The sequence below is a fragment of the Notamacropus eugenii genome, chromosome 4, assembly GCF_028372415.1.
Source record: "Notamacropus eugenii isolate mMacEug1 chromosome 4, mMacEug1.pri_v2, whole genome shotgun sequence".
Lineage (NCBI taxonomy): Eukaryota > Metazoa > Chordata > Mammalia > Diprotodontia > Macropodidae > Notamacropus > Notamacropus eugenii.
The window spans coordinates 326861173-326882173 of NC_092875.1; the positions used below are offsets into that span (position 1 = coordinate 326861173).

Below are 21001 nucleotides of genomic sequence, written 5' to 3' on the forward strand. Positions count from 1 at the left end.
ATCTAGAGCTGGGAGTGATCTTAGAGGTTGTCTTGTCTACCTCTTCCATTTTACAGATGAAGAAACTGAGACCTAGAGAGGTTATGTGACTTGCCCATAGTCACACATGTTTGAGCCCATGTCCTCTCATGCAATATCCAGCTTTTCCCAAAGCACTAGGCTACTTGTTGAGCAAAAAAGGGTCTGATGGGAGATGAGGAGGAACAGGGATGGGGATCAGGGCACATTTTGCCCAGTGATTCCTCTGCTCCAACAGCATGAGTTACCCTCACAATCGCCTTCTGTGCCATTGTTCATACAGTCACATGTCATTTGCTGACATTTATCCTACAAATTTTTAATTAAATAATACAATTTAAAATGTGGATACAAAATCATTAAGAGAAGCTGAGATATGGACATCTCAGCAAGCAAAAATAAGCTCATTTTTGATACTGTATTGAATTGGATATTTTGGGCATAGAGTCAGTCCTTTTGAGAATCTTGGAGTCCCCTTGGCATAGTTGAATAGAGGTTGTAGAGCTCCTGATTTGAGGATATATTGTACCTGTCCTAAAGACAACAGAATGAGAATTCTATTCTCACTATTAGGCAGGGAGGGAAGCAGTGGAGCTACTGGGGAGAGCCCTGAGGGAACAGCGAGAAAACCTAGCAGGTATCAGTTTCATCTCTGTCACTGGCTATATGACCTTAGACAAGTGACTTAGCTGCTTGCATCAGGTTCTTCATCAGTAGAATGGGATAATAATGCCTTTCCCAATTATCTCTCTAGGCCCTGTTTGGAGAATAAAAGAAAATAATGAATAGATGCAGATGTAATAGACGGTCACTGGCATTCTAATTGATTGCTCACTGTCTATCTGTAGGACATGCCATACAATCGCTCTCAGTTTAAGAAGTGTGCTGTCGTGGGGAATGGAGGCATCCTGAAGAACAGCCGGTGTGGGAGAGAGATTGATAGTGCAGACTTCGTGTTCCGGTAAAAAGTATTGTTTTCTCTTACTTGGGGTTTGGGAGATACTTCTAGGCTCTTGTGCTTCTCCATAGCTCTCTGAGACTTTTCCCCACATCATTCCATAGGGATGACCAGGGCTTCTTAATCTGGGATCTAGGCACTTGGTGAAAAATTGATTGACATATTTTACTATAATTAATTTCCTTTACAATCCTATATATTTTATTTTACTCTGTAGGAAAAAGTACAGTGATAGGTGATGGAGGTGATTAAAAGATAAAGTAAGATGAGGTCCCTAAACCTCACTCCTTCTATTCCACTTTTGAGTAACTTCCATTGTTAAGAAGTTTTTCTAAACATTGAGCTGAAATTTGCTTTTCTGCAGCAGTTTCACTTGACATTTAAAGCCTTCCACAATCTGGATCCAGCTGAACCTTCTTTCTAGCTTTATTTCATACTCTTTCCCTTTCTGTATTTATTTCATTGTTTAGCCAAAAAACAATAGCAGTTATTCACTCTCATCTTTCTAGGTGTTAGTGGATTGAGCACTGGGCCTGGAGTCAGGAATATTCAAGTTCAAATCCAGCCTCAGACTAGCTATGTGACCTGGGGCAAGTTACTTAACTTCTCTCTGCCTCCATTTCCTCAACTATTAAGTGGGTATAATAGCACCTACCTCCTTGGGTTGTTGTGAGGATCAAATGAGTTCGTATTTGAAAAGCTCTTATTATAATGCTTGGCACATAATAGATGCTTAATAAATGCCTTCTTGTTTGCTTCCTTCCTCTTCATCCTCCATGTAATGGGGCAGACTATTCCCTGTGCCTGGAATACACTCCCTCTTCCTCCTGCTCTGTTGGAATCCTTTTCTTCCTTCAAGGCTCACCTCACATGCCACTTCTTTCATGCAGCCTTCCCTGATCTAGATATCTGCTTTGCTTCTAACACATTCTACCTTGTATCATAATCATTTGTGTTCAGGTATATAATCATGGTATAATGGAATGTGTACTGGATTTAGATTCAGGAGTTGCTGTTAGGTAGTTTTTCAGTCATGTCTGCCTCTTCATGATCTCATTTTTGGGTTTTCTTGGCAGAGAGACTGGAGTAGTTTGCCATTTTCTTCTCCAGCCCATTTTACAGATGAGGAAACTGAAGCAAACAAGGTTAAGTGACTTGCCCACAGTCACACAACTAGTAAAGTTTCTGAGGCCAGATTTAAACTTATGAAGATGAATCTTCCTGACTCCTGGCACTCTATTTACTGAGTCAACTTAGCTACCCTAGATTCAGGGGAGGTAGCTTTAAATCCTACTAACTGTGTGACCTTGGGCCAGTCACTTAACACATCTCTGAGCTTCATTTCCTTCATCTTTAAAATGGAAATAATAATGCTTATACTATCTCACAGAGTTGTGGGAAAGTGATCTGTAGATCCTAAAGTGCTAAATTCTAAATGCTGGATATCTAATTTATGTTTATTTCTCTGTCTGCATGTTTTTACTGTTCGGTCCTCCCCACCTCCACCTTGCTGTTAGAATTTTAAGCTCCTTGGTGGCACAGGGACTGTAATTTTGTATGTTATTTTCTTCTCTTTCTCTGTCAGTGGATTGAAGCCCAGAGGCAGTCCAGTGTAGTAGAGAATTTAGAACTAAGGGGTCCATGGATTCATTAATCAAGGTTCCTTTCTCCCTTTTGGATGGGCTTGGGGAGAAAGGGTTGGGCAGTTCCCTCTCAGGCTAGATTTTGATTGCCTAGAGGGTAGCAGTCAGATTCAGTCTTCACACAGAGGCCCCTAAAGAGCTCCATGAAATTCCTGCCATGAGAGTCACCAGTAAGTGAAACAATAAGAGAGATTGTCTTGGAGAAGAGGGGCTTTGGTTCAAGTCTTAGATCAGACACTTATTGGCTGTGTGATCTTAGACAAATCATTTACCTTAAAATGAAAGCTCTTTGAATTCAAGAATTGTCTCTTATTTGTCTTTGTAGCCTTGATGCCTAGCACAGTGCCTGACACATAATGATGATGGTGGTAATGAATAAATCTTAATTAATAAATTAATAATAAATAAAATATATTAAACAAAATATTAAATAAAATACATTAAATTAATAATACCACTAATATTTACTAATTAATAAAATTCTATAAATGTCTGCTGAATTGAAATGAATTGAACCTCAATGTCCTCATCTGTAAAATGGGCAGAGTAATACATCCTTTTATACCATATAAAATATTTTATGAATTTGTTGTAAACTGTAAAACCTATATGGCAATCCAGTATCTTTGCCAAGAAAACCCCCAAATGGAGTCACAAAGAGTTAGATACAACTAAAACAGCAGATCAACAACAATAAACCTCTATATAAAAGAGACCCATTATTATTTATTACCTCCAGAAGCCCCTGTTAAAATGCACAAATGAGATTTGGGAAGCTCCCTGGCCTCTCCCATCTATGCAGTTTATATATCAGATTTGTGAGCTGTCACCTTGGGCCCAGAGAGGACTCAGGGTGTGGAAGGCAGGGGAATGGAGTGGAAGCAGGCAGGTGGTAGAGGGTAACCCTGGGGAATCAGATTGATCAGAATAAGCCCAGGGCAATGGGACACATAGGGTGGATGTCTGTTGGGAACGTTGAAGACAGACTGTACAATAATGACAAAATGCCTATCCTGGGGATCACTTGGTAGGTATAAAAAGTGTTAGATGCCTAACCTGGTGGTGTAGACATGAGTCAAAAATGAAAAAAGAAAAACAATGACCAAAAAACCCTTTGCTCAGTCATCTGAAGAATGCAGACAGAAGCAGATTTCCTTTCCTCAGTTATGTGTAGAACTGTGACTAGGCAGCTCTGTCCCACAGCTGGCAGATTTTAAAAAGAAAAGATGAAAAAGTAATTCAAATTCAAATGCTGCTTGAAAATCAGACAAAGTTGAGTTATCTCTGAAATCTGGGGGAAAAAAAGATCTCTTCCCTCTCCCTACCTTTCCAGTGCATATTGTTACCAGAACTGATTTTATGGAGAGACTTTTGATGAAATGTAACAATTTCAGTTGGTGGAGGAGGAGGGGTGCTCTTGGCCTTTTCCCAGATATGACAAGAGTGGTAACTTGCTAGCAGGTCTCCTTTTGCTCCCTGCCTGAGAATGGGTTTGTGTGTGAATAGTCTTGAATCTTGGCTATAGGAACAGGGAGTCCCTGTTTCTAGAGGGACAGAAGCTACAAGCTGTCCTTGCTCTGTTCTTGAAAACAGGGAGTTAGTTGTGATCTGCCCACCAGCTGCTGGGTGCTAGCCCTTTCTTGCTAATGATGACAGGAAGATGCTTTCTGTGCTTGGGCACTTGATCCTTGTAGCCCCAAGAGACATCATCAGGGACTCAAGTGGTTAAAGATGATTTCTTTAAGTCTGGGTGTGCTGGCACATGCCTGGATCCAAGCTACGAGGGAGGCTGGTAGATCACCTAAGTTAGGGAGTTCTGAGATGTAGCAGGGCTAAAGCCGATCTGGGTGTCTACACTGTCTAACACTTGTATAATGAGCCTCTGGAAGTAGGGGACGAGGGGACCAGAGTGCCCAAGGAAGTATAAACTGGCCTAGGTCAGAAATGTCAATCAGCAGTGGGGTTGATTCTATGAATGGCCACTATACTTCCAGGCTGGGAGACATAGGGAGATCCAGTCTCAAATAAAAAAAAAAATTAAAAAGGATGATTCCTTTAAAATAACAGCAAACATAAAACCTGTGAGTATGTACTGGAGTAAGAACAAGTGAAATCCTCTTCTTGGGAGATTTTTCCTTAGAAGAGAAACCTATCTTCCTGAAATATTCCATTTAATTAAAAAAAATTATTAAGCATCTATTTTGTGGGAGGCTGGTGCTAGGCACTGGGGATAGAACAGATTGAAATGACGTAGGGTCAGCTTTCAAGGAGTTTATAATATGAGCCTGTGAGCTGATTGGGAGAGTGGAGGACAGGCACAGAAATTGCTAGGATATATAAGAGACCACAAGATAAGTGCAAAGTAGAGGCCTCCACAAAGTGCCCAAAGGAATGCATGGGGGAAAGGTTGCTTTCTGGTAACAAAGGAATGGGGACTAGCTCATGGAATCGTTAGCTGTAGAACTAAAAGAGACCTCAGAGGCCATCCACTCGTTTTACTGATTAGGGTAGTGAAATGACTTGCCCAAGGTCATATAAATAGTAAGCTTCAGAGGTAGAATTTGAATCCAGGCCCTTCGATTCTACTGTACCATGATTAGCTTGGAATTGATCTTTAGAAGATCTAGATTTAGGTTCCAGGTTTGTCAGTGTTTCATTGTGTGACCTTGAGTACTCTTCTCCAGGCCTCAGTTTCTCTAGCTGTTAACCAGAGATTATGCTACCTCTGCTGCCAACCTGAGACTCCAATGAGATAAGAACATTGGTAGCAGCTATATTATATATATCTATATAATATAATACTATATAACATGTTTATATAAAATAATCTGATATAATTATTGCAATTATATAACTATATTATATTATAATTATTACATAATAATCTAATAATCTGTTAGAGGTTTACAGTAGGTATATAATCAATGTTTGTGGACTGACTAATTTATAAGGGACTTTCTTAAGCATGATTTGATTTCTACAATAACCTTGTTGTTGTGAGGCAACAAGGTATAGTAAAATGATCTCTGGACTTCAATTCAGCATGCCTGGGTTCACGGACTGACTCTCACACTTGCTAGCTTTCTTCACTTCTTAACTTAACAAACATTTATTAAGCACCTAGAATATACAAGGTAGAGAGGCAACATGTCATCATAGTGGATAGAGAACTTGCCTCCGAATCAGGAAACCCAGGTTCAAGTCTCACAACTGACACTTAATGTGACCTTGGGCCAATCATTTAATCCTTTAATGCCCCAGGCAACTTGGTATGATTTCCTGTGGCAAGTGGAAGTTTCCTCACCAGCAGGCCCTTATACCAATGAAATAACAGTTCCCAACCAAAGAAAATACGTTCAAGGCTTTGTGATAGGTAATGGGGATACAAAATCCAGAAATGGTATAGTCCTTGTTCTCGGGAACCTTACATCCTCTGAAGGTATATAGCACAAAATAACTTAGGACCGAGAAAATATTAATGAATAAGTGGGAGGTCAGGAAAAGCTTGATGGAGTAGGTGGTCCCTGAGCCTGGAAGGAAGAGGATTGGGGAGGGGGCTGGTTGAGGAGGGAATTCGTTCCATACATAAGGGACAGCAGGGTCAAAAACACAGAATGTCAAATTCAGATTAAAAACAAACAGGCCAGTTTGGCTGAAATGTAGAATGCATGAAGGGGAGTAATATAAATTTAGTCCAGAAAGATAGGTCGGAGCCAGATTGTTGAAGGCTTGAAATGCCAGGCTAAAGAGCTGGCAGTTTGTCCCAGAGGCACCAGGGAGCAAATGAAGAGCTTTAAGCAGAGAATGTCATGGTCAGACTTGTGCTTTAGGAAGATTATCTTAGCAGCTTTGTAGAGGACAACTTGGTATGGGGAGAGACTGAAAATAAGGAAAATACTTAAGAGGTTATTGTGATAATCCAGGCAAGAAACAAAAAGGGGCTTGATCTAGGTCTTAATGTGAAAGCAGTTGAGGGAATGATTATGAGAGATACCATAGCAGTAGAAGTGAAAGAACTTGGCAGGTGATTAAGTATGGAGGAGAGTGACGGAGAGGAAGATTCAAGGATGATTCCATGGTTGCAAGCCTAAGTGACTAGGAGGATAGTGTTTTTGTTGTTCAGTCCTTTGAGTCTTGTCTGACCCACTGTGACCCCATTTGGGGTTGTCTTGGCAAAAATACTGGAGTGGTTTGTCATTTCTTTCTCCAGCTCATTTTACAGATGAGGAAATCAAGGCCAACAGAGTTAATTGATTTGCCCAGGGTCACACAGTAAGTGTCTGAGGCCAAATTTGAACTCAGGTCTTCCTGACTCCAGGCCTGGAGCTCTATCCACTGTGCCACCTACCTGCTTTAAGGATAGTCATACCTGTGAAGTAATAGGGAAGTTTGGAGGAATTTAAAGTGAAAGATGATGAGTTCCATTTTGGATATGATGAGTTTGAAATTCTAAGGATAGTCAGGATATGACAGGTCCGGAGTAAATGAGAATGCTGAAAGAAGAGTACATTTCTAGTTGGAACCATGTTCATTAGATAGGGAAGCACCAATATGAAAGTTGAAATGGATCCCCTATTCACTCCTCAGAACTCTCAGGCTCACATCATTCTGTATTGTATCATTACCTGCAGTCATGTAACAAGCAACCTAAGTCTTCTGACTATTCCTTCTCTGATTAAGGCTCTTTGAAGTTATCTGGAACAAGAGGTCAGGTGAGGTGTAAGGCCCCTTTCATTCCTCCCCTGAGACTGAAGCTTAAGGAGTAAGACACTGTCTCAGTGAGCTCTGCTTTGTCATACATGTCCACTTCTCCTACTGGTTCAGTATAAAATTCACATCACAAGCAAAGCAAACTGGAGAAGGATGGTAAATGGCTGAAGCTTAAAGAGGCAGGGCAGCTACTAAGAACCATAAGGCAGGGATGACCACAGTAATCACAATTAGAGAATGTAAGATAGTCAAGGGAAGGGCCAGTATTTTTCTTTTTGTATCCAGAGCTTGGTGCCCCCCCTCCCCCTCTTTCTCTCCCTCCACCTCTCTCTGTCTCTCCCTCTCCTTTCCTCTCTTTGTCTCTCTCTGTCTCCTCTCTCTCTGCCTCTCTCTGTGTCTCTCTATGTTTCTCTGTCTATGTTTCTCTCTCTTCCTCCTTCCCTTCCCCCTCTCTCATCTCTCAATTTCTCTTTCTCTCTCTCTCTCCCACCTCTGTCTCCTGTTGTATCAGTAAGCACCCCAACATACCTGCTATCACAGGTTCTTAGATCTGTATTCATAAAAGGAAAGGCAACTTTTGAGGGATTTACAATCACTTTAATCAAGCACATGTATCAATCCTTTAACCAAGCACATTCACCTATTTCAGGAGAGTCAGCACCCTGAACTGCAAAGAAAATACAAAGAGATTAAAGATCAACAGACGTGACTTCCTCTGCCCGAATTCAACAGACAGACCCTAACTATCTGACCATAGTTACCAGAGAGGGAAGCATGATATCTGGTTTTCAAAGCTGGGGAGCTCCTTAGCTGCTTCCCAGAGTCCTCATATGGTCAAATAAACACTTCCAGTCGGTAAACTTCAAAGTAAAACCTCAACTCAGAGTATTTATACCTTTTTTAGAGCCAAAGGGCATCACATCTCTTGAGAACTAGTGCCTCATTAACAAAAGGCATGGACCTTCTTACAAATCTTCCCAGGCCCTTCAATGGGTGGGAAAGAACCTCCTTAATTACATTCTAATAGAGGCATTATACTTCTTGATTATAATAAAATAAAAACAGCAAAAGACTCTATTTTACTTGCCATTATACCCCCCCCCTTTCTCTCTCTCTCTCTCTCTCTCTCTCTCTCTCTCTCTCTCTCTCTCTCTCCTTCTTTTGGAACTGGCATCATCTATAATATTTTAGTCAAGAATGACTTTGAATTATAGAATCTGGGTTCTGACTAAGTTACTGGAAGGAAGATGTTATCCTTAATAGAAACAGAGTATTTAGGAGAAGGGATTTTATATATGTATGTATGTGTATATATATATATATATATATATATACATATATATATATATATATGTATGTATGTATGTATATATATATACATACATACATACATATATATATATATAAAGAGAGAGATTATATTAGATGAGCTTTTTGGGGGTTATTGAAAGCAAGAGGGGTGGTCAGAATCTCCTGTTCATTTTCCACCATAAACAAGTAAATGTTTTCAAAGTGGGTGATTTTGTGAAAAGTCAACAGCCGCACCAGAGAAAATGAAAGAAAACCTCCACACAAAACATACATTAAATGAAACTTATTCGAGGGATATTTTGTGGGACTAGTCATTTAGCTCTAGGACTGATGGCAAGTTACAGGGAATATAGCTGCTGAGAGTACATAAATCCTTTCAGGTGAGGATACGTTCTTCTAGGTCTGCAGGTAATTGATTTCGTGCTTGTTGTTGATTCCACTAATATAAACAGCAACCATGAAGAATCCCCCCCCCCCCAAAAAACCCTCCACCAAACCTTAGTCCAAAGATGGGAGCTTCTGGGATTCCCTCATATACTAGAAAACCATCTTCTTACATGGGCTAAGATCTTCCTATCTCTTTTTATTCTTCTTGCTCTGGCTTTGATCTTTGTAGCATTTTTACTAGTAGGGAAATAAAGTGTTATGTGTTACCACTGGCCCGTATCTTCTGCTTTAAGCATTGCTATTTGTTGAGAGGGTGAGAAGAGAAAATATAGGATTGACCTTGTTAGTTTATCCTATGTCACCTGCACCAAGATAGCGAAGGGCTACTTTCAAGGACTTGAATTCGAAAACTCTCTAGTCCATATTTGACCAGAAGGTGAAATTACTTTCTTGTTGTTCATTTGAAAAGTAACTATGGTGCTATACTTTTTAGGCATAGAAAGCCTGTGCCAGAATTTCTCTTATAGATCAGGATTATGAGGAATAAACTGGCAGAAAAAAATAATGGAGGTGTCATTAAGTCTATCCATGGACAAAGAACATGGTGGAACTCAACTCTCCCAAGTTGGTCTCTAAACTTTAAAGCCAGCTATGTCAATGTAGTGAATGGTTTAACAGCCACTCAGGGCTCCTGGCCAATACTTTATTTATTGGAAAGAACTGATTTGTGAAAAGGGCTGACATATATAACATAGGGATTCAGAGAAGGTTTCTCCTTACAGATATCCAACAGGCTGATCGTGATGTGGGACTTGAGTTCAGGATAGAGATCAGAACTGAATACATAGATCTAGGGGTCTTCTATCTAGAACTCATGGGGTTCATTTTCCAGAAGTTGTAACAACAAATAAGGTCACTGATAAGGAGTGTACAGTAATGGTTTTCAAAGGGTATATTGTGGCACACCAGTGAGCTCTGGTGAGTTTCAATAGATGTGCTGAGAAATTTCTCCTCACATAGTCAACCAATAGGCATTTATTAAGCACCTACTGTGTGCTAGGCACTTTCCTCAGCACTGAGGGTACTAAAAAAGGCAAAAGAATGTCTCTGCTTTCAGAGATCTCACAGTCTAATGAGTGAGGCAACATATGAGACAACTATGTACAAACAGACATTATAGAATGAATTGAACATAATCAAAAAAAGGAAGACATTAGCATTAAGGGGGATTGGGGAAAAAGATGGTACTTTGGCTGGGACTTGAAAGAAGCCAGGAGGAGCAGATGAGGATGGGAAGTATTCCAGATATGGGGGACAGTCAGTGAAAATGTCCAGAGTTGGGAGATGGAGTGTCTTATATGAGGAAAAGCAAGGAGGCCAGTGTCACTTTGTGGAAGAGTATATGGAAGTAAAGTTCAAGAAAAAGTGGGGATGGGAGCAGGGTATGAAAGACTTTGAATGCCAAATGAGGAATTTGTATTTGATCCTATGAAAGAAATGATTTATTGGACCCCCTATTTTATTCCAATTATTATTAATCAGTTCAGTGTGATTCCATTTTGGTAATGATTATTAGCAATTATCAATGATATACTTATCTATCAATATACATTTATTTAGTCTAGTCATGACATAGAGTAATGCATATGTTACAGATAGATTCTTTCTTATAGTAGACCTCAAATTTTAAAAACTGTAAATTCACTGTTCACTATTTATTTACTAGTTATAAAGTTCACTTGCCTAACCACAAGAATGCTGATGACCAAACCCAGTACAGGTGGGATACCTTGATGTGATATGAAAAGTTACCCAATTTATTTTTGTATTTCTGGACCACCCTCTTGCTCAGCATGAGGAAAGGTCCATCTTATGACCACTTAGCGGAGATGACCCTTGCTTTGCCCATTACCACCCATGCAAATGCATCATTTCTGGCCCTCCTAGAGGGTCAAAAGCAAGGTCTATTGACCAATGAGATTCTGTATTTTACTTTTCTTCTTCTGAGTGTCTGAGTATCAAGCCCCATAAAAGTAAGACCGTGGGGAAAAGAGGCATCTCAGATTATGAGAAAGATCTGAGGTCTCATTCATTGAAGGGGTTCAGTTCCTTTAATAAATGGTTAATATCTCATTCCTTAATATTTTTTTGTAGATTAAATAATTTTTTGTTAATAATTTTTTTTCAGTTTTCAATAATCACTTCCATAAGTTTTAGATTTTTCTTCCCCTCCTAGATTAAATAATTTTGTATTTGATACCTGGAGGTGATAAGGAATCACTGGAATTTACTAAGTAGGGAAGTAACATGGTCAGATGTCTGTTTTAGGAATCAAGGTTGTCAGTGGAACCAAGATTGGACTGTATTAGGGAGAGACTTGAGGCAGGGAAACCAACCACCAGGTTATTGCAATACTTCAGGTGTGAGACGATGAAAGCTTGCACTAGACTAGTAGCAGTGTCAAAGGAAAGAAGAAGGAATATATGAAAGATATTATAAAGGTAAAATGGAGGCCTTGGTAACAGACTGAATATAGGATGTCATCTAGGTTTCAGGCTTGGGGAAGTAGGAGGATGATGGTAACCTTGACTAATAGGGAGGTTCTGAAGCAGATAAGGTCATGAGTTCAGTTTTGGATATGCTAAGCTTAAGATGTATATTGGACATCTAACCTGATAGGTCCCATAGGCAGATAGAAATGAGAAATGAGATTAGCAGAGAAGTTAGGGCTGGATAAGTAGATTGTGAGAATCATCAGCACAGAGATGGTAATTGAGAATCCTTGAGAGCTGATGAGATCACCAAGTGAAGGCATATAATGGAAGAAAAAGAAGGGGTTTAGGACAAGACTTGGAGGAATATATGTCATTTGCAATTATGACTTGGATAAAGATCCAGCAAAGGAGAGACTAAGAAAGAATGGTTAGTTAGGTAGGAAGAAAACCAGGAAAAGAAAACCAGTGTAAAACCTGAAGAGAAGAGAGAATCAAGGAAAAGATGGTGATTTATAATGTCAAGGGTTGCAGAGAGGTTAAGAAACATAATGGTTGAGAAAAGGCCATAAGATTTGGCAACCAAGAAATCACTGGGAACTTTGAAGAAAATAGTTTTGGTTGAAAGATGAGATTAGAAGACAGACTGTTTTATTTTTAAAAGAAGCAAGCAAGAGGAAAGGAAGTGGAAGTATCCATTGCAGGAATCCTGTTCAAGGCATTTAGCCAAAGGAAAAAAAAGAAAAGAGAAATTTGGGACAAAAGCTAGTGGAGATAGATGAATCAAATGAAAGGTTTTTTTTTTTTTTGAGAATGGAAGAGACAATGGAGGGAAGCAGCTAGTAGATAGGAAGACATTGAAGACAAATGAGAGGGGGGGATGATGAAGAGCCAATCTGCTGGGGAAAGCAGGATGGAATGGGATCACTTATGGACACAGAGGGATTGACCTTGGCAAGGAGAAGTCCCATCTCTTCATATGGGACAGGGGGAAGGAGAAGATCTTAACAGAAGGCATCTTGGTGATGGGAGATGAGGAGTAGGAGACAATAGGGAGCTCTTGGCAAATGGTCTCAATTTTTTTCAGATTCTAAGTCAAGAGTCTCACACCCTGTGACTTTTGCTTCTACATCTCCCTTCTAGCTCCAGTTTTTTGTCTGCTCATGATTGTTTTCTATTAGGAAGATCATAATAACAGTTTTATCAATGGAAAATTCAAGTTATTGGTGGTAAAGAAAGAATGGGGTGAGAGGATGCTAGTGAAAAGCAGAAGCAGAGGAATCCTGAGTTCTGTGTCATGGTTCTGTGAAAAGTATGGGGTGTTCATGGATGACTAATACCTTGGGTACGAGAGCTTGCTGAGCTCTTTCTTCCAATTTATTAATTAATTTACTTTTAGTTTTCAACATTCACTTCCGTAAGTTTTAAATTCTCTCCCCCTCCATACCCCTTTTCTCCCCAAGATGGCATGCAATCTTATATGGGCTCTACCTGTACATTCCCATTAAACACATTTTCACATTAGTCATGTTGCATGGAAGAATTATAATGAATGGGAGAAATCATGAGAAACAAAACAAAACGAAACAAAAAACAAAATGAGTCTGCTTCTCTCTTCCTTCTGACTCCATAGTTCTTACTCTGGATGTGGATGGCATTTTCCATCATGAGTCCTTTGGCACTGTTTTAGGTCCTTCCATTTCTGAAAAGGGCTAAGTCTATCCAAATCAGTCATTGCACACTGTGGCTGTACTGTGTACAGTGTTCTCCTGGTTCTAACTGAGCTCTTTTAAGGGCTGTGTTTCCACCTTTGGTGTCCACCTGGCACTCAACTCTCACCCATGGCTCCAAGAAGCTGTATGTAGCCACCACACGCCAGTAAACTGTCTTGGCAACTGGGATAAAACAGGTTAAAGGTAATCAGTTGACCTCAAATCCATCATTAGGGGATGTTCACCCCAAGTATGTGAAGACTTCCTTTGGTGGAATGGGTGGATGAGAACAATTTGTTTCAACAGCCATGAATGTGACTGAAACAGGCACTGTGGAGTGCTTAGAGCTTGGTCAGACATTGAAGACACCAAGGTTATCCAATGAATCCTGGCCTATCACCAGTCGTCCTAACTTTCGTCTTGCCCCACTGGATTTTGATGACTCTGGAAGAGAGAATGAGATTGATGATTTGGTGCAACTCTACCTCATTTAAATCTGATTCATGTATGAGTCAAGATATGTGATGTCATTCGTACTCTTCAAAAATGAAGGACAAATAACACACCAACAATGGTTCTGTAGGTCCAATGGCCTGGAAGATTTTCCCCCCCAACGATTCCTCACAGCAAAGAATCAGATATTGGAGCAGGAAGAGAAGCCTCAAGATAGAGCCTTGATAAACAGAAGATGGACATCAAAGAAGGACCAGTCACATAGTAGGAGAAGAACTGGGAAACAGTAGTGTCCTAGAAGTCAAGGAGGGTCAGCTAGGTGGCACAGTAAATAGATAGAGTGCTGGGCCAGGAGTCAGGAATACTCATCTTCATAAGGTCAAATCTGGATTCAGACACTTGCTAGCTGTGTGACTCTGAGCATGTCGCTTAACCCTGCTTGCCTCAGTTCCTCAGCTATAAAATGGGTTGGAGAAGGAAATGACAGACTACTCTAGTGTCTTTGCCAAGAAAACCCTAAATAGGGTCACAAAGAATCAAACAGGACCGAAACAACTAAACAGCAACAAAAAAGTCAAGGGATAAAAGAGTATACAAAAAGAGGAAGTATTTGACTATGTAAAATGTCACAAATATGTCAAGTAGGACAAGAATTGAAAAAAAGACCATTGGATTGAATAGAGGTCAGTGACACCCTCAGAGAGAGCAGCTTCAGTCGAGTAGTAAAGTATGAAGCCAGGGTGCAAATGCTTGAGAAACCCTTGAGTGGGATGAAGTGAGAAAGTGAAAGTGACTAGTTTCAATGACTTTTTCTAGGAGTTTGACTGTGAGAGGAAAAAGATAATTCAGAATGATAATCTGAATCTCAGTTTATCATTTATCTCTGAGCCTCAGTTTATTTTGTTATCTGTAAATTGGGAATAAAAAATGCTTGTTCTACCCACCCCATAGACTTGTAAGTAAAGTGCCCTGTGAGCCTTTAAGAATTATACAAGTATGATTTATAATTCTTATCCCCATTTTATAGATGAAGAAACTGAGATACAAAGAGTAAGGGACAGAACTGAATTTACATCAGTTATTCTGGATCCTTGTCCAGGATTCCTGTTTCATCTTGGTGTCTCTCTAGGGTAACACAGGCTACACAGTAGAAATCTAATAGGATAAGACTTGTTAATAATATGTCTTTATATGTCTCATGGGTCAAATCAGCAACTTCATGCTTCTCCTGTGTGCCCTCTACTCTAAACCTCCTGCAATGAGATACTCATTGAAGGCTCTCTTGTGCTTTGTGGAGCAGAAGTTCTGGCTTTGGAAAGCGACCAGAGAAGGATTGTGTGTTGTTCAAGACTCAGTCTAGTTAAAGAAGGAGAGGCTCATCACCAGAATGTAGGATACGGTGACCCACAAAAGTGATAAAAATACAGAGGAGTATATGACACTGTGCTAGGCTCAAAAGATACAAATATGGTGGCAATTGTAATAATGAGTGATGTTTCTATAGGACCTTGAGGTTTACAAAGGACTTTATGTGCATTATTTCATTTGGGTCTCATAACACCCTGGTAAGGTAAGTAGAGAAGATGTTATTCTCCCCATATTACAAATAAGGAAAATGAGACAGAGAGCAAAATGATTTGCTCATGGTCACACAGCTTGTAAGTATATGATCCTTGGTATTCTTGGTTCTAAGCCCAGCATCCTACCTAGTATGTCTCACTGCCTCTCAGGAGAAAGTGGTTGCCAGTGAAGGTGGGCATGACTATACAGATATAGTGACTTCTAAGATGCTATGTACCATGTCAGCTACTATAGTTCTCTACAATGTGCCAGGCACTGTCCTAAGCCCTGGGGAGACCAGTACCAAAAGGAAAGACAGTGCTTGTCTTCAAGGAGCTTATAATCTAACTGGTGAAGACACCCTGTAAAAGGAAGATGAAAAGATGGGGGGCAGGTAGAGTGGAGAGGTGATAGAGAAGACAGAGGAGTCCCAAAGTAGTGTAGCCAGGTGAGAGAGAAGATATCTGAGCTTAGCTGAGCTCCCTCCTTAAATGGAGGCTTTGGTGTCCCTGGCTCCACCTTCCAATCAGAGGGGCAGAGGGTGGTGATGTGGTACAATTCCAGGGCTGATGGGATCGTGTAAGGTGGTGAGTTTATTTTTCCAATAATGAGCTTCCTGGGGCAGGATGAGGTCCAAGAAATTGCAAAGTCGTATAGTCATGTGAGAAATCACTATTTTTTTGCCTTCTTCCTCCTGCTCCCACCCTCTTTTCCCCTCCCTCCTCACCCCCAGTAATTGTTGTTACGGTTCATCCTTCATTTTTTGAAGGGGACCAATGACATCAGGTAACGGGCAATGTCTTGACTCATATGTGAATTACATTTAAGTGTTAAATTACATTAAGCAGAGCTGTGCTAAGTCATCAGATTCACTCTCTCCTCCAGAGTCATAGGAATCCAGTGGCAAAGACAAAAGTCAAGATGACTGGGGATGGTCCCTTGTACTTGTGCATGGAAGGGTAAAGGGACTCATTTACTTCATCTTAATTTGCTTTGTCATTCTCTCTGCAGGTGTAATCTGCCCCCGATCTCAGAGAAGTACACCGGGGATGTTGGGGCAAAGACTGATGTTGTTACTGTGAACCCCAGCATCATAACAGAGAGGTTAGTCTGAGCCTTGGCCTGAATTTAGATCTAGAAGGAACTTAGAAGTCATCCGATCTGATACCAACTTCCCCTTTCCCCATTTAGAGAAGGTAGGTGACTTGTCTAAGGCCACACAGGTAAGTGTCAGAATCTAACTCCAGTCAGTATTCTCTCTATTGAGAATAATGGAGACCTATGTATAATGTTACACTTAGGATCCTTTTGAATCTTCAAGAATCTTTTAATCTCTTAGAGGGGTCATACCTTAAGCTATTATCAGCCATGAAAACTTCAATTGGCATGTAGCACTCGCTCCTGGATACCAGAACCATAACGTTTCCAACTGGGAAGGGACCCTAAAGACCTAGTTCAATTTCTCTCATTTTAAAGAAGGAACCAAGTAGAGAGGAAGTGACTGGCCCTAGGTCTGACAGATCCTGGACTGAATTGATAGAAAAGGGACAGAAAGCTTACTCTCAGAAGTATATAGTGGCATTTTAGGAGATATTGGAAAGTTTTGTCTGCTTTATAGCTTTGCTAGGAGCTAGTTTGGCTAACACTGAGATCCTGAGGACAGGTTATGGGTATATCTCTACTGAAGAGGAGTTAACTTTCTCTCTCTTTTGACCTCTTCAACTTCCCTTCTATCTTTTCCTTACCTTAATTCTTCCCTTTTCTGTTCCTTCTCTCCCTTTTCTCTCAAGCCTTGAAACATGGACAGGCTGTTAGGACCAAGTAAAAAGCAGGGGGAAAATGGTCTTGATTAGACCTGAAAGTTCAGAGTTGATTGCTAATAAGTGTTAGGGATATGAGTCACAGGTTCTCAGAGTAAGAAGGGCCCATCTCATAGGCCTCTTATGCAACCTGAATTATAATTCCCTCTATCAGGCACCTAACAAGAGACTATCCAGCCTTTGCTTGAAAACTTCTAGGGAGAGGAATCCCACCACCTTTTGAGGCAGTCCATTCTACTTTGGGGTAGTTTTCATTTTTAGGACATATTCCCTGTTATAAAGGTGAAATCTGCCTCTAGGGCCAAGCAGAAAAAGTCTGATTTATCTTCCACATGATAGCCAGTCACTAGCATTTATTAAATACCTACTATGTATCAGGGCAGCTAGGTGACGGTGGATAGAGTGCTATGCCTGGATTCAGGAAGACTCATCTTCCTGAGTTTAAATCCAATCTCATATACTTACTAGCTGTGTCACCCTGAGCACGTCAGTCAATCCTTTTTGACTCACCTTCTTTATATGTAAAATGATCTGAGAAGAAAATGGCAAACCATTCCTGAATCTTTGCCAAGAAAACCCCAAATGGGGTGATGAAGAGTCAGACAAGACTGCAAAGCAGCTAAAAATCAAAAATCAAGATATCAAGTACTGTGCTGAGCACTGACCTTCAAATATTTGAATAAGCTATCACGTCCCCAGCTAAATCCTCTTTCCTCTTGGCTAGACATCCTTATTTCCTTTGAGTCATGCTTGTATGGTAGGAAGCCCAGTCCTCTTACCATCTTCTGGTGCTCCAGACTGAACATAATACTCCAAATATGCTCTGGGTAGGGCAGAGTACGAGGGGCTATTCCCTCTTTTCCTCCCTTATTCTGGACATTGCCTTTACTGATGTACTCTCATCTTTTTTCTTTCCATGGCAAGCATGCCGTTTCCTTGTCCTGCTTATTTTATAGATTAGGCAAGTGAGGCAGAGTTAAATGACTTGTCCAAGGTCACACAGCTAGGAAGTGTCTGAGACTGGATGTGAACTCCAGTCTTATTGACTCTAGGTACATCCATTTTACCACCTGGCTGCCCCATGCCAAAGATATGGATGACATAAAGTTGGGAGGAATAGTTAACATAGTGGATGAAGAAAGTCAGGATCTAAAAAGGTCTCAATAGCCTATCACACTGGACAGAATATTTTTATATTCATATTTTTAGATGAAATTTAATCATATCAAATGTGAAACCCTACATTTGAGTTTTAAAAAGCACCTGCACAAATATAGACTACAGAGGGAAAGGCTAAATCACAGTTCATGTGAAATCAAGTTTTTAATAAACTGTAATCTCAACTTGAATAAATATAGTATAAATAGAGTAAATATAGTATCTTTGCTAAGAAACTCCCCCAAAAGAGCTCATGACTAAGAAATAACCAAACAGCAACAATCTTTGGTATGCATGGCAGATGTGCCTTCATTCAAATCATCGACAATTAGTCAATAAATAAACATTATTAAGTGCTTACTATGTGCTGGGCATTTTGCTAAATGCTGGGGATACAGAGGTGGAGCTCACAATCTCATGACAAAACTGTTTACAGCATCATAGGCCAAGGGCAGATTTCTAGAGCACTCTACTAGAGACCTCCCCCCAAGATGACACTGATCCCTTATTGACCATTCAAAAATGTTTAGTAAGGAACTGATACTTAAGATGATTAGGAAGTTACTAAGAGAGAGGCCTAGAAGAAATATATCCTCCATAGCTGAAAGAATTGGTGGGTGTGATTTTTCCATCATCGTCAATGACTGTTATGTGATCAAGGGGAACAGAAGAGTAGCCATAGGATAGCACAAGAGTAAATGTTATTTTAATGTTCAAACTAGAAAAGAGAATGGAATCTTCCCATTATAGGTCAGCAAACTTGACTTTAATTCCCAGCAAAATTCTGGAATGTACTATTAAAGGGATGATCAGTGAACATCTAGAAAAGGAAGGGGTTATCACAAAGCTCTCTCATGACTTCCTAAAAAGAGGTCCTGCCAAACTAAGCTCATTTACTTTTTTTTTTGACAGTTACTAAAATAGAGAGGTGACCTCAAAGTTGGGAAGACCTGAATTCAAGTTTCACTTCTGACACATACTAGTCTGACTATATGTCCCCGGACAAGTTATTTATCTTTTCAATGCTCTAGACAACTTTCTGAAAAGGTGCCAGTCTGCTTTGGTGGAGGGGGTTTCCTCATCTGGGAATTCTTTAAATAATGAAAATCACAGATTTGATCTCTATCCCTACTAGACTGATAGATACAGAGACTTTTGTGGCTACAGTATACCTAGGTTTTAAAATTCTGTCATGCTACCATTGCAGAAAAGACAGAAGAAAATATATGATATGGACAGCTAGGTGTTGCAGTGGGTAGAGCATTAGGCCTGGAGTTAGGAAGACTCATCTTCATGAGTTCAAATATGGCCTCAGACACTTACTAGAGGTGTGACCCTGGGCAAGTCACTTAAACCGGTTTGCCTCAGTTTCCTCATCTGTAAAATGATCTGAAGAAGGAAATAGCAAATCACTCTAGTATCTTTGCCAAGAAAACCCCAAAATCGAGCCATGAAAAGTCAGACTAACAGAAAAATTACCACCCAAAACAATAAGATACAATATAATACAATAAACATTTATTAAGCACCTACTATATGCCAGGCATTGTGCTAATCTCTGGAGACACAAATAAGAAAAAGAAAGATAGTCCCTGCCTTTCAGTTTACCGTCTAATGGGGGAGACAAAACACATAAGGAAATTAAAAATGGAGGAAGGAGAAAGTATGATGATGGAGCTGAATCAAAATGATGCATCTTGTGAGAAAAGAACCCTCTGTAAATGGAGACTTTGGGAGATGTTTTTTAATCCATCTTCCAGTCAGAGGGACTTAGGTGACTGAAATGTGAATACCAAAGCTGATACAATTTTCCTGGTGATGAGTTTCCTGGTGATGAGTTTTTCTTGGGGGGACGGTATAAGGATGATAAAGTTGAACCCAAGGGGTACAGCCAGTGAAAAATGAAGAGGAAAAGTGAGAAATGGACAATTAGTAGATTTAGGGACCAGTAGATTGGCCTAGACTCAAAAAGTAGTCATCAATAGGTCAATTTCTTTTTGAAAAAGATCACCAGACACGGATCTGGCCTCAGTTTTGCACAATTAAACATTTTCATGAATGACTTAGATGGCTCGCTTATGGAATTTGCAACCTGTGCACACCTAGAAGGGATGATGAATACCTTGGAAGATCTTGACAACTATAGAACCTGAGGACAAACTTAAGGACAAAACTGGCACTTCTGACTCCAGGTCCATTCCTAACCTCCTGAATGACTTGCTCCTCTGACTTCTCAGAGCACTTACATTGGCTCTATTTTCATTCATGACCACTATCGCCTAGTCTCATGCTGTTAGTTATCTTTTTTTAGAGAAGACCTCTGATTTCATTGATATAGAAATCTACCTTCTTCTGGTGCAGACAGCAGCTGTTTGGCAAGTTAGAGACTTCGAGAGCTGCCTAAAAACAGAAAGTGACTTGCCCAGGGTGACACAGCCAGGTTGTGTCAGAGGCAGGACTTAAAATAGGTGTTACTGGCTCTGGGGTCAGCTGTCTACCTCCTCTACCACGTTAACTATCTGGTGAAATAGAGAAAATAATGCCATACACTAGAGATCAGCGAACTTGACTTTGATTCCCAAAGCTATGAAAAAAGAGACTTGGTTTATAATCTTTTTTATAAGAAGAGGGAAGAATCAATGCCACAAATAAAGAACTCACATTTATGTAGAAGTGCTTCCCTTACAGTGACCCTGTGAGATAGTATTCTTTCCATTATATATCTGGGGACACTGATGCTCATAGGACTCTGCCCAGAGGTATACGGTTAGTGAATGTT

At 40.1% G+C, this 21001-nt stretch overlaps 1 protein-coding gene across 2 annotated transcripts in view; it reads left to right on the forward strand.

Annotated features, from left to right (window-relative positions):
- The window catches only part of ST8SIA5 (ST8 alpha-N-acetyl-neuraminide alpha-2,8-sialyltransferase 5), a 138366-nt gene that overhangs the window by 101279 nt on the left and 16086 nt on the right, over nucleotides 1-21001 (forward strand). For both annotated transcript variants that reach the window (XM_072605217.1, XM_072605218.1), the window contains 2 exons: nucleotides 867-979; nucleotides 16256-16348. In XM_072605217.1, the coding sequence (XP_072461318.1) occupies nucleotides 867-979; nucleotides 16256-16348 (206 nt within the window). The remainder of the gene's footprint in view (nucleotides 1-866; nucleotides 980-16255; nucleotides 16349-21001) is intronic.